Source organism: Trachurus trachurus (genome assembly GCF_905171665.1).
Source record: "Trachurus trachurus genome assembly, chromosome: 16".
Classification (NCBI taxonomy): domain Eukaryota; kingdom Metazoa; phylum Chordata; class Actinopteri; order Carangiformes; family Carangidae; genus Trachurus; species Trachurus trachurus.
In genome coordinates this window covers 20,379,359-20,393,116 of record NC_139902.1, presented here as the reverse complement: position 1 = coordinate 20,393,116, position 13,758 = coordinate 20,379,359, and the positions used below count along the sequence as shown (strand labels likewise).

The following is a 13,758-nucleotide window of genomic DNA, read 5'->3' as shown; positions in this document are numbered from 1 at the left end:
CCACTGTTTTTTATTATTATTATTCCAAATAAGTTACAAATGAACAAACCCCTAGTATAGTAGTGTACTCAGTACCAAAACAATATAGGATTTGCTGTGGTCACTTAGGCGTGTGAATATACCACATTGTGTATATTACATGTGCATATATTACACATACATATATATACACACACGCATACACCTACATGTATGAAAGCACATATATACATACAGTACAACTCACAGCCACATCATGCAGTCACACACACGTGTAGACTCGGGAGCCTTGACTCAATGCTACTGGATATTTTCACATACTCCACTCCATGCACCAACAAAAGAAGTGGATGCTCATTTTTCAGAATTGAACAGGAAACCATCTTTCGCACAACTTGACAGAAACACAGCCAGCTGCTTCCTACATAGAAAGCAAAGATGGTAGAGGAGTGTCTAGATAAGTCCCTTGCGTCAGGAAAAGGGTTGCAAATGCAAACAGAAAACACCACACAGCCACATGTGTTTGCTTTGAACATATTGCAAAGTATTGTTTTTTTTTCAGTGCCCTTGAACCACTCCCAAAATAAAAGTGATGTTTGATTTGAAAATCAAAGCAGTCATTGAAAACAAGTACAGACTGACTATATACAGCAGGAACAGTGTTATTTCCAAGCCATGGTTAGTGATTAAGAAGCTAAGAACCTAAATTTAATTCTACAAAAAGACATTGATAGACACCATAAGAAAAGGTGCACCGGTAAGACCTTTGGCCCCTGACTTGAATTTGACTCTTGTACAGTACAATGAATAACAGTTTGTGCCCCTTTCACACTGGTTATGCATGAGAAGTCTGTTGCTTTCAGTAGGTTTTATACCTGTCCTACTGTAAGTAGAGCATTGGACACTATCAATATACCTAAGTTTTAAACTTTCATTGGCCGATGTGTAGAGCACATCTGCTGCTCCAAATGAGCTATGCATCGTAAGTGAAATTCCCCATCTCTGTGTAAATTAACAAACAAAAAAAGATACAGAATGTACAATAAGTTATTAATTATTGTACCAGGATCAATTTCAGAACCTGTTGGCAGACTCTGCAGCAGTGTGAAAAGGGCATTAACTGCTGAAAAGAGAAAAAAAAGAGGAATCCTCCCGAGACCTGTGTTGTTATTGTAGTGAACCATTCAGGTCCTTAAATTGCTATATACAGAATAGCCTAGAGGTCCATGTGGTCAAAGCACAGCTACCTCCAGTTCACTGTCACTCCAGGCACTGTATACCGAATTAACTGAGGCAATTGCTTGTTTTGCATGGAACAAAGTAAAAGGGAGCAGAACGTCCTGCAGGAAAACATCTCTAGTGGAAGAAGATTAGTAGGCTGGGGTTCTCTCAGTGCTGTGCTTTTACTCAAATAACAAACTGAGGAGATCAATGTCAAAATTGGACTCAAAAGACCTACTGATATGAGAAACACAAGATCGCATCTCCCGTGGTATCATAGAGCAGATTTTCTTTGCCCTTAAAAAGGAAATTACGGTAGTCGTTTTCAACAGACCAACAGCGCATTCCATCAATGTCTCATGAGTTAAAAAAAAAAAAAGACCTTTGCAACTAAATGTAAAAAATAAGACAAACATGTTCCTTCCACAGTGTTTAGTGTTTGTTAACAGTGCTGAAGCCTTATTGATTGGTTCTCAGGGATGTTTGTATTCCACAGTCCTAGCAAAGCACAAACACATCATATGGCCACTTTGATTTGTTCCAACATTAGTCAAACTTGGGTCCAGTTGTTGGTGTTTGATCTTTCAGTCCTTCGGTGAAGAGTCCATTTAGTCCTTAGTACTGTCTGACAAGCTACATCAAATGTGTATTACTGATTTATTTTGCTGATGTTCTCAGCTGAACCTGCATATTCCTGTAAAAAATAAAGAGATGAATTGCATAATGGATTCAGTCTGGAGAAAAGGATCTTGCACTTACTGAATAACCTCTAGAAAAATCCATACAAATATATTGAAGGAAAAGAACGCCAGTGGGTCCTGGTCTAGTTTTATGCTTGAGTTCAAGTACAGTACATCGGAAGTGGTATTGTTAGTCTGTGTTTGGTCCCTGGGAGACACGCTACTGCAAAATAATGGTGGAAAGTCTTATTAGTAATTAAAGAGTCCTTTTAAATGTACACATGTAGATTCACAGTCTCTCTCTCATGCTGTTGTTTGCACAAAAAGTCCTGAAAGCAACATCTCTCTTGTTTTTAGTGATTTACAAACTTCAACTCAGTTTCACTGGCTGAAAAAGCGCAATCAACTTTGACCTGACAGCAGAGAGTAGTATCTAGAGAAAAGGGTGTTTGTGAAAAGGAAGCTCTAAAGAGATTTAGTTTGGTTTACTAGAAGACATCACATGGCTGAAAAGATTATCGAGGATATTCCCCACAGTGTTAATATTTAGCATGACTTTCATCATAGATCATCAAATTAAATTGAAGTTGAAACTGTGTGTTACCTGATTCTAGAGATAACAGCAGATAACCTGCCTTCAAACCAAACGTTATGTGTACTTAATGGTCGGACAGGACCTACAGTGCAGGTACAACCTCTAACATAAATGAAAACAGATATATTTGCCTTTTCTAAAAGTCTTGTCAACAGGTTTTTTTTGTGAATTTGTCCCGCTCATATTAAAATAAAGTCTTTGTCTGCCTCCTCTCCAGAGTCTGATGACTTCTTGCCCGCCGCCTTGTCCTTGTCTGGGTTTGGAGATTGGTCCTTGGACTTGAAGGGGCCATGGTCCTCCGAGTTAGTACGGAGAGGGCTGGGTCTCTGAACAGAGTCTGACACCATCCTCCCTGAAAATAAGAGACAGAGAGGATTCAACGCCAAGTGTTGGTAATGCGAAGGATTGACTACAAAGGACACAGAGGCCAGTAGGACGGCAAAGAAAATAAGGTGAAGAAGAGAAAACTACGCTTAGAATTTTTCCTTTTATGCATGTAGTTGCTGTTCAGTATTGAGCTACAGGTGGTTTATCTTCTAATCACAGCCTCACAGCCTGTGGGAATATATGAACCAGAACATCGAAGACATGTAAAGCACCTTAATCCTACTCAGGCTTAGGAAAGTCACAGTACGCTCCACAGAGCAGCCTCACTAAATTACATGCACTAAATAATATGCACATACAGTGAACTCCTTCATTATGCTACATACTGTTTATATACAGGGCAGTATGATTGAAACTGCAGAAGAACTGAACAGGGGCATGTTCACATTTTCAGCACCACACAAAAAAAAAATCCAGCCAGAATGAAACTGAAACGCTTTGAACACTGTAGGGATTCAATGCATTTCAAATGCCCCACTTTTCATCTACACTACTAATGATATCCAGTAAGAACATTTGGAGGCTGTATTGCAGTAGAGGAAGTAGGTCTCTATTTCTGTGATGGACTTGAGGTCTGTCCAGAATACCTCACTGTTCTGTGCCCTGTGCATGCTGGGGCAGACTGACCATACAAGATATATGATATTCAACATTTATACAGCCATTTACAACATCTATTGCACGTCTGTCCATCCTGGGTGAGGGATCCCTCCTCTGTTGCTCACCCTGAGGTTTCTCCAATTTTTCCCTGTTTCACGGTTTTCTATGGAGTTTTTCCTCAGTCGATGTGAGGGTCTAAGGGCAGAGGATGTTGTTATGATGCCATGTAAAGCCCTTTGAGACAAACTATGGGCTATACAAATAAAATTGCTTTGCCATTTGAAAATGCTCCTGCTGTGCTTGTATACTGCCACCTAATGGCTCCCTGTTTTCCCTGTAATGACGCTGGCACAGTGTCAGTGAGATTACATTGGCTATAAGATAGAAAGTTTCCTTCTTCCTTTCTAATCTATTTTGTATCAATATATACAAGATTATATAACAGTAATTAATTACATTATAGCAACAACAACAACAAAAAACAGCAGAAAAAAGGCCGCTATTATCAGATGTTCCAGGGAGGAAGACATCTGATCTGTGGTACCTCTGCCAGGCACCAGGGGGATTTACCAAAAGCACACACTAAACAAAGATGAAGCGAAGAGAGAAAAACTGAGTCTGAAGATAGAAGACAAGAAAAAAGACATCAGGGAAAAAGGAGCAAACACAGACAAAAATATCACCAAACTTCCAGGCTGTCTGTTACATAACAGATAGTAGATGAAACGCAGTGAAGCTGAGAGTTGTGACCTGAATCTATCAGTCTGATTGTAGGAGTCAAAGTCCTCATTTCAACAAACTCTGTAAATGTTGTATTTATTGCCTCGTAAAGTAATGAGTTTTTAAAACTTACTTAGCCAATGCTGTTCTCCCCTTGTATTATGGGAGGTTTTCACAGCCCAGGTGGAGCAGTGGTTTTAGTTATAGCAAACAGTCTCAAACAATCTGGCCTGCTGTGATAGAATATTACTTTATTCTGTGAATCCCTTTCAGATACCTTTATATTTGGATTCGGATTTTAGTCTGGAGCATGTTTACCTGCACACTTCACACCTGTAGCCTGAAGGCACATGTGGTTCATAGGACTGCCTGAACGGTGATGTCAGTCATATTGTACACGTTGACAGACATCAGTAAGCCTCGCTGGGAATGATGCAATAATATCAGGCTATACGTTAAGTCAACACAGATGTCAGACCCTGACTTAAATACAGGTTTTAAATTGAGACGGCTAGAAAAAAGCAACTACCGTAGTTTGCTACAATTTAAAATATTATCATGTATTATTACATGCTCTGGGGCTTGACATACTGTACAACTTGATGCATACAGTAAGTAACTAGTGCATATCTGTGAGCTGTGAAACTGGAACAGTGGAACTGGAATTCATGTGTTCATGGATTTGGTGGCTACAAACTGAATTGCCCTCTGGGATGAATAAAGTTGTATTGAACTGAATTAAATTGCATTGAATGAGAGGTTTTTGTGACCAACCTTCCTGAGTGGTTTTGTTGGCAGAGCCTCCTGACTGCAGACCCTCCTTGTCTTTCTCCGACAACCCCCTCTTCAGTGTGGGAGGGAGAACTGTGACTTTAGGGGAGACACTGCCACTGCTTGGGGAATCTGGACTCTCATCTATTAGAAAGACAACAAGGAAAAACATCAATCCCAACATTTTATTCATTGTAATGCAATGGAGTAGCATAAGGTTGCCATGTTAAATTAGTCTCTATAGCACTACATCAGCATACATTGCAGAGAAAACAGCAATCTAGCAGTTGAAACTAATACACACTGTACCCGGATAAATGTCAAATAAAGATTCACTACAGAAAAACTGAATCAGGCACCAAATCGTTTCAGTTTGACAACCTATTTTGATTTAGGCACTGATCAATACCTATACTCCTGCTGGTGCTGGTCGTCCTGGGCTTCTGTGGGATGCTGGGTCGGGCAGCCAAAGCAGGTTTAGCCCCCTGTGGAACCGGTGGTTTGGGACTCACTGTTCCCCCTGGGGAACTGGAGGAGGATGTAGCTCTGAGACGAGGCACCAGTTCAGGCTTGGTCTCGCCACGAGACTGGGCCTTTTCTGTAGAACCAGTGTCCGGTTTATTGATGGAACCACTGGGAGACCTGCTTTCTGGAGTTGTGGGCTTGGCTGCTGAAGCACAGAAAAAGTCATCATGTAATAATCTGTAATTTATTCATTATAGTATGAAGAAAACGTGAACTCTTTTCGGGAGCAGGGGTTTCATACTGTCCACCACATAGTTCTCACATGATCCTACATAATAGAGTGGTTCAAGACCACTTTAAAAACGATATATGGTGCATCTCAATGAATTAGAATATCATGGAAACGTTCATTTATTTCAATAGTTCAATTCAAAAAGTGAAACTATTACCTGATATACTGTAGATCCATGACACACAGACTGAAATATTCCATGTCTTTAATTTGTTTAACTGTAATGATTATGGCTTACATTTGAATATTACATCTGACCAATTTAAAAAATGATTGTTAATACAGAATTTTTGATGTTCTGGAAAGTATGTCCATTTATATGCAATACTTGGTTGGGGCTCCTTTTGCTTGAATCACTGCATCATTTCAGCGTGGCATGGAGGCAAACAGCCTGTTTGTTCGTCTGCATTTATTGAGATGCACCTGTATATACAGTACACATCAATAATAAATGGCTCAAGATGGCCTCTGCAATTAATTCATAAAAGTTTCTAGGAAGAGAAGAGGCGTGGACACTGCTGCAAGAAAAATGAAGCTGTTGCCTTCAGACACACATTCAAATGGTGAAATGGGGCCTAACAGCAAAGCCCAGCATCAGCATGGGGCACTGCCAACTGCAATGACTCATGAAGGGCCCCACGTACAGTTGTCTGCCCTGGCCCACAAAAATCTGGCCAGGCCTGCCAGCTCTGTCCCTTATGCGAGACTATTCACATATGTTGGCAACATGGTTAAAAAGAAGAGGGTTTGTGTCAGAGACAAGCTGAAGGAGAGGTAAAAGATATCTAGATGATGGCAGATACCATTGGGGCTGTTGTTGACTGCTGACTCTTTTAGATGATCTATGTACCCAGAAATTGCACTGAATGTTAAACTGTGGATCTGTCGTGTCACATATCACACTGGACAGACAGCACTGAGGTCAAATGGACGGATAACTGATTAGGTTAGATTATAGTTATGGCCTGAGATTCTCTGCATGTTCTCTTAAATGAACATATTATAACTTTGTGTGTGTGTTAGGCTGTGCCCAATTGTTGCTATATGTTGCCTAATTAATTTCAGTTCAATTTTTTTGCAATTTTTGCTTTTACAGTAAGGAACATTGACAATCATTACAGGGATAAAATTTGTAATTTATTGACTTATTTCCATCTTTATTCTTGATGAAATAGCGCAAATCTCTTAATCTCCTCAATTTATTTATGAGGTTATATGTATTTTCAATGCTTAGACACATTTTGAATTCAGTGTAGCTCACTTCTTTTTTTCCCCCAAGTTTATCTAAAAATACATAAATAGATAAATAGAAATTACTCAATATATCCATTAACCATCTCACCTGATGCATTGCTGTCGGGTCTATCAGGGCTGGAAGACTAAAAGAAAAGACGGAATACTTGATTAGTCAGTTTTATCACCAAAGGAAACATTGTGTGCATAAATAGCCATCAGACATTCACATAAAGTAATTATTGTTGTAGTCCGTTGCTGTGATACTTAAATGTACACAGTCCTGTAAAAGAGCATTTAAACAGCAGGGGGCGCCTTTGTGTTAAAAAATGCAAATGATACCGCTCACACACCCAAAGCTTTGTCTTAATGACCTGCCTCCTGAAAAGCTCTCTTCATTTTACCTGCACACACAAAGACACGCATTCACATCACACGCACGTACACGTACACATGCACACACGCACACACACACACACACCACACACACACACACCTGGAAGCCAGCCAGAACAAGCAGATGGCAGAAGAAGCTTTAGTGCCACTGATACAAGGTCAGAAAAAATCCTAATGCTGCAAACACCATAAACCTCTTAGTGCAGACACAGGCACACATACAGTTTACAGATCAGTGACTGGTTAGGGGCAATTATACATCGAGTGAACACTGACACTTAGAGGTGCCAACGTCAACTCACATGTTATATGCTGAAGCATCGACACTAATTGTACAGATTGATCCCTGTGAATATTTATCTAAATAATTATAATGAATTATATTGTGTTTTATTTTGAAATTCAAGCACTGGCTTTCTAATTTTCTCTTTGTTTTGAGGAAGTGTAGTAGTAGTAGTAAATATATGAAAGAGAGCAAAATGGGGAACTGAGTATTTTTATTTCAAGGAAACTTTGTGAATTTTAAGTGCATAGGTGAAATATTCAAATGACATCTCAGTCCTCTCTTGTCTTCATTCTGTCCATTTGCTGTTCATGCTTCCTTCTATTTCACTCTTGATTTCCTCTACTCCTCCTCTCACGTTGTTGTCTGGCAGAAAATCAGCATTGTTTGTGTTTTTATGTCAACATCCTGACAGTCACAGCGACTAGCCTGCAGATTCACACAAGCATCTGTGCATGCCTGTGTGTGTGTGTGTGTGTGTGTGTGTGTGTGTGTGTGTGTGTGTGTGTGTGTGTGTGTGTGTGTGTGTGTGTTCAGTGTGTCAGTGCTTCTTATCTTACATGTTCTCACAGCCTGAATCCACTGTTAGTGAGTGTTGAACAAAACAGTCCTGACAAGTGGAGACTGAACACCTACTGCACTTTGTCCCTAGCACAGTCTAACGTGCCCTCATTCAGTGAAACATCTGTGTCTCTCAATACTGACAAATCATGATCACAAAAACTATACCTTTATTTTGAAATTATTTAATAGAAATAGCAAAAATAAAAACACAAATTTTACAGTCTGCGATGCACAGATAAAAGTCATAATTGAGTCTAAAATCTTTATATTTGTTAGCCACTTGCCAAGATTACTTAGATTTAACAACAAAATGTTGTTGTTTTTTTGTTAGTCTTCTTTTGTGCTACATTTCCTATAATTTTACAGCATTATTCTATGCAAAATAAAAAACCTTTTTGTGAGCGATTAAACTATGTCAACTCAACATCTTTCTTTTCATCTCACTTGTTCTGGGATTTTAAGCAGGAATCATAGATATTAACATTTCGTTAGAAAACACATTTGTCAGATTAATTACTAATGAAAATAACTGTTACTTGCAGCCCCACATACACACAATTTACTCAAATGGGAGACTATTGCCACATGTCTCCCATCTTCCCCTTCTTCCATGGTTCTGTTTAAATTACACCACCTCACCTTGTATGCTCTCCTCTCCTGCTTGGCCTTCATCTCTGCCAGGAGGCCGCTGCCCATCATCTGAACTCCAGGGTAGCGCCTCCCACCCTGAGGGCTGCCCCTGCCGTCTGAACCCTCCCATGGCTCGTCCATGGAGTCCGGCGTCCTCAGCTCTTCTGATCGATCTGAGCTGCTGCTGTAGTCTGTGCGACTGGAGGCATCTCTGCAGTGGAGAGAGAACTTACTGGTGAAGCCGGAGTAGACTGGTGTGGTGAGTAGGTACTCCATTGTTTTAAAAAACAGAAAAATAATCCTGCTTCTGCTCATCTGTACCTCGACTTTGACTCAGGAGCTGGGCTCTTCATCGCCACCTTAGGTGAGGAGGGCTCCTCGGGGATGGTGGGGGTTGGCGCTGAGCCCACAGAGGCTGACGATGAGGCTTGAGTGGCGGCCTGGTTTTTCTCCGACTTATCTGATTTGTCAGATTTATCTGATTTGTCAGATTTGGACGATCGTTTGATGAGGTTGAGAAATCCTCCTTTACTCTTCTTTTTCTCTCCATCTTGGGAGCGTCTGAGAAAAAAAGAGAAAGAAAAATGGGAGGACAATTTAACATGTTTAATGGAACTAATGGAACTATTACAATAAACATTAGAAACAATGTTCAGTTAATATACATCTACTGGAAAAAGAATCATATACAGTAACCTACAATCCTGAATGATAAAAGTACAAATACAGCATAGTCCTTACTTTGAATCCATCTTGGTGACTTTTTTTGAAAAGAACTCGTCTACTCCCTCATCCACCCTTCCCATCAGGCCGTTCTGCTCCCCATCCTGAGAAGGAGCACTGTTGATTTGCTGAAAGAGGAAGTTGAAGAACCTGACACCAGGTCTGGGCCATTTGACAAACAGTAGACCCACTGTTCCCATGCATGAGTGGGAACTTGGTCAATCAGGTTTAGAATTCAACTTGAGACCAAATCCTGATATGGATTTGTATTTCTTTAGTGCAGATATCAATTTTGGCAGATTATTAACAAGTCAATCAAGTAAGTAATTTTTATATGTTCTATTACAGTAAATTTATCTAGTAAATAAGTCAATTTAACTTGTTTGACTCACAGGTATTTTGCTGGAATGTGTTTTTTTGTTCCTTCGGGGTCGTAGTTTGGTGAAGTGCTGCAACTTTTTTTCCTCCTCAGATGGCAGCTCTACCATCGTTCCCGGTGGACGTTGCTCCAGTTTGGGAAGGACCTGAGATGGAGTGGGAGGTGTCTGAGATGAAGTTGAAGTGTCCTCCACATGGACTGGCACGTCCTCCAGGGCCTTGTCCAGGTCAAACTCCATCTCTGCAGGTTTGTAATTAGACACATCTTGAATATTAGGTCTACTTATATGTTACATGTTTATTCATCTAGAGTAGATAGTATCAAAAAGATAATCTTTCACAGTAACAGTTAGTAAGATAATACACTATGTAATTCCAAAATTTCCCTAAATTATATAAAATGAGTGGGGAAAAAAAGAAAAAAAGATTGCCTACCAAAGGCACGAGAGACTGGTCGAAGCATTCTGCTGTGGATGCTTTTCCTCTTGGATTTGGGAGTCATCTGGAGACAGAAACAGATAAAACAGGAATTGTAATTCATGACTGAATGAGTATTAAAGAGTTTGATGTGTTATAACAGTACACATGTGTTTGCATGTCCAAGAGTAAAGTAACAACAAGAACAAGTACAACTAAATCTGTTACGCTTGGATACTCAATTACCATTGGGAGCCAAACTATATTATTCTCTATTAAAAGAAAAACCAACTAACTGGTCAATATCTACAAAATAAATGTTTACTGATACTTGTGGCCATCGCATTACATTGAGAAACACAGTATCAGCACAGTAAACTTTACTTGTAATGCTTTAACAAGAAGAAATCATGAGTTAACTCAATGCTTTTGATATTATTTGGCCTAAAATGTAAAGTGAAAGAACTAGGACATCAGTTTATACATGGGTAGATATCAACACAGTGGCATCCACATGTTGCTTATTTATTTGTGCTGTGATGACAGACAGTGCACCGAGTGGAGAGGAGCAGTGAAATTTGGCTGGATACATAAATATATATATAATGTTTATCAGCATCCAATGGTGTAAAAAAGTGAATGAGGAAGTGACACAAATAACTACTGTTATGCATCCAATTATACTCAGACTGCTGTTTTCTACTCTATTTTTAAACTGAAGAAAGCAAATATCCAAAAATACAGGAGGTTCTCAGCACTATGGAAAAGTACAGAGGGCTGTATAGCAGGCAGGCACAGTGAGGAGAGGCAGAGAAAGAAAAGAACAGTAAGACTCAAAGATAGAAGGGAGAGTGTAGAGGGATAGTCCAAGATTACTTACGCTGGTGCAGCACAAAGTCTCCATGGAGCAAAGGTAGAAGGAGAAGGAAGAAAAGAGGGAAAAGAAGATTGAAGAGAAAGAAAGATAACACACAGTAAGGCCGAAGGCAAAAAGGCAAAATGAAAGAGCCATGACAGTTATGAACTCTGAAGGGAAGCCTTTTTGCAGCAGAAAGCAGAGGTACAGCAGTAGAGTGGGATAAAAGATGAAGGACAGTGGGTGTATTGAGAAAGAGAGCAGACAAACAGACACGGACAGACACAGAAGAACACAGCCTGCGTTTCAACACTTTTCTGCAATATGATTGATCATATTCCTTCTGTACCGCCAACTAAAGTATCTACTTGGTCAAGTAGAACCATCCTTCTTCTCAGGACATTTACAGTGACTCCTATTTTTATTCTTCTATTGCAGAATCCATTAATTTATTTATTTCTGGAACCATAGAACTTGCTCCTGTCAGAGTCAGACATATGTACGGTAAAAAATTTAGTTTAATGAACATCAAGAAAGTTCTCTACATGACTACCAAACTCAAACCTAGATTGATTCTGGGAGATTTAGAGTTGGGGTGTTTTTCGTCCTGTAGCCAGGTGTAGTTGCTTGTATTTGAGAAATAAAACAAACTGAATCTTGGCCTTGAATCTACTGTAGTTGATGAATTATAAAACAGAACCACAAAACCTCACACACTTAAAACCTTCAGTCACCTACCATGCATGTCTCCAGATCATCCAGCCTCTCGGCCTCCAGTATTTCAGTCGATGCCCGTTTGGGAACCTTCTCCTCGGGAACGTCTAAGTCCACAGACTCCTGCTGCACCAAAGGGCGACCTCGACGTACCAGATGGTCAGCCTGAAAGGACGAGAGTGAAGAAAAGTAATGGTGCATTGGCCAATATGTTACATGGTTAAATGCATGGATGAAATTATTTAAAAAGTTATTAGGAAATATGCTACAGATAATTAAGGCTCAAATTTAACAGCTATTGTGAAAGTACTGGAGAGAGCTGTGGGGATGGGTGGGTGTCATCTTACCAGAGTGTGTTGTGAAGTGGAAAGAGCCTCCAAAATCTCATCAACGATGCGATCAGACAGGAAGGAGGCTAGACTCAGCTTCACCTCACTAACAGAGAGATTGATGGTCAGGGGATAAAAGAAGACTGACAGGTACAACAAAACAGCCCTGTATAACCTACAAAAACACACACCTGATCTTGTTGATAATATCTACCCCTGACTGCTCCAGGAGGGTTTTGGAGACAAAGCTCTTGGGTACCACCATCTTGGCAGAGCTGGTTTTCATCAGCTCTGGGCGAAGATTACTCCTCTTCATCACATGGGGGCACAGAGACTCTGCTGTTTCTACCATGGACTCCAACAGAGTCTGGAAGCAGTGAAATAAAAAAAGTCTTAGAGTGCCTGTTGGTTGACATTCAGCATCTTTAGACGGCATCCATTTTCCAGTTTTTAATAATGCATGATAATATCTGCTGTAAGTGCTTTGACTCCCCCAGTGCTTCCTTTTAAGACGAAACAAAAACATGATGCAACAAACATCCTATAAAGGTTTTAACCTGCAGTTGTTGGTCCATAACGGTCGTCACTTCTCCAGCCATAGACTCCAGTTTCTCCTGGATGGGTCCCACTGAGGAGCTATTCACCTCCTCTCTGGATGCTGATCCAAGATGGTAGAGGTTAGGGAGCAGCTGGAAAGACACGGAGATAGGAGTAAAACTACATGCTTCAAAGTTCATTTTAATACAAACAATAAATGCAAAGGAAGGATGTACAGTAAGAAAAATGGCCTCTCCTCACCGTTTTGGAGTTTCGGGCATCTTTGATGAGGCTCTCTGCTGATCTGACGTCCTCCAAGATGGTGTCTGTCTCTGAGTTCCTCAGAGAGTTCAGGTGGTCCTGCACCTTCACACAAATCCTGTCAATCATCTGAGGGATGAAAACAAGACACAAAAGGTTGTGTGACATCACAGGACCACTGATTCAGTTTAGTCGCAAGAAAAACTGCAGCTGTGAAAAAATACTGAAACAAAGACTAAACCATTCTGACCTCTGAATGCAAATATTCAGTTCAGTCAAAAACATAAGAGCATAAGAGGTCAGTAATAAATATGTGCACGTGTGCCTCAGTTTGTGTACACACCTGTTGTGTAGTTGTCGTCACAATGCCCTGCTGAAGTCGATAGGCCTGTTCCTGTTGGTATTTCCTAGTCTCGTGGTTCCTGTAGAGGTAATTCTCAATCTGGGACACACACATACACACATACACACACAGTCATGATGTAGATATTGTTAAGTAAAGTTTCATCTATTTGACTCAAAGTTGCAGTTACTGTATGTTTTCTGCATTAATATAGAGATTACATTGTAAACACTATAAAACACAGTAATGTATCATAGGTCAGTAGGATTTGTTGACATACCCTTAGCAAGGCATCCTCTGTTTTCTCAGGGCTGGCCTTCAGAGCCTGGGAGGCGTCGATGATTGGGATGGGCATGAAACGAATGGTGAAGTTCCTAATGGACA

At 40.2% G+C, this 13,758-nt stretch overlaps 1 protein-coding gene across 1 annotated transcript in view; it reads right to left on the bottom strand.

The window, feature by feature from the left end:
* Window positions 1–2,557: 2,557 nt before the first annotated feature.
* Window positions 2,558–13,758, bottom strand: part of LOC310998679 (F-actin-uncapping protein LRRC16A-like) — a 71,587-nt gene continuing 60,386 nt past the window's right edge. The window contains exons 24-40 of the mRNA XM_083988840.1: window positions 13,655–13,748; window positions 13,375–13,473; window positions 13,032–13,160; window positions 12,791–12,922; window positions 12,425–12,600; window positions 12,252–12,339; window positions 11,929–12,069; window positions 11,215–11,232; window positions 10,353–10,419; window positions 9,932–10,158; window positions 9,558–9,667; window positions 9,138–9,377; window positions 8,826–9,027; window positions 7,053–7,089; window positions 5,363–5,623; window positions 4,957–5,097; window positions 2,558–2,827 (exon numbers count right to left, since the gene is read on the bottom strand). Coding sequence (XP_083844966.1) covers window positions 2,655–2,827; window positions 4,957–5,097; window positions 5,363–5,623; window positions 7,053–7,089; window positions 8,826–9,027; window positions 9,138–9,377; window positions 9,558–9,667; window positions 9,932–10,158; window positions 10,353–10,419; window positions 11,215–11,232; window positions 11,929–12,069; window positions 12,252–12,339; window positions 12,425–12,600; window positions 12,791–12,922; window positions 13,032–13,160; window positions 13,375–13,473; window positions 13,655–13,748 — 2,335 coding nt within the window. The 3' untranslated portion in view covers window positions 2,558–2,654. The remainder of the gene's footprint in view (window positions 2,828–4,956; window positions 5,098–5,362; window positions 5,624–7,052; window positions 7,090–8,825; window positions 9,028–9,137; window positions 9,378–9,557; window positions 9,668–9,931; window positions 10,159–10,352; window positions 10,420–11,214; window positions 11,233–11,928; window positions 12,070–12,251; window positions 12,340–12,424; window positions 12,601–12,790; window positions 12,923–13,031; window positions 13,161–13,374; window positions 13,474–13,654; window positions 13,749–13,758) is intronic.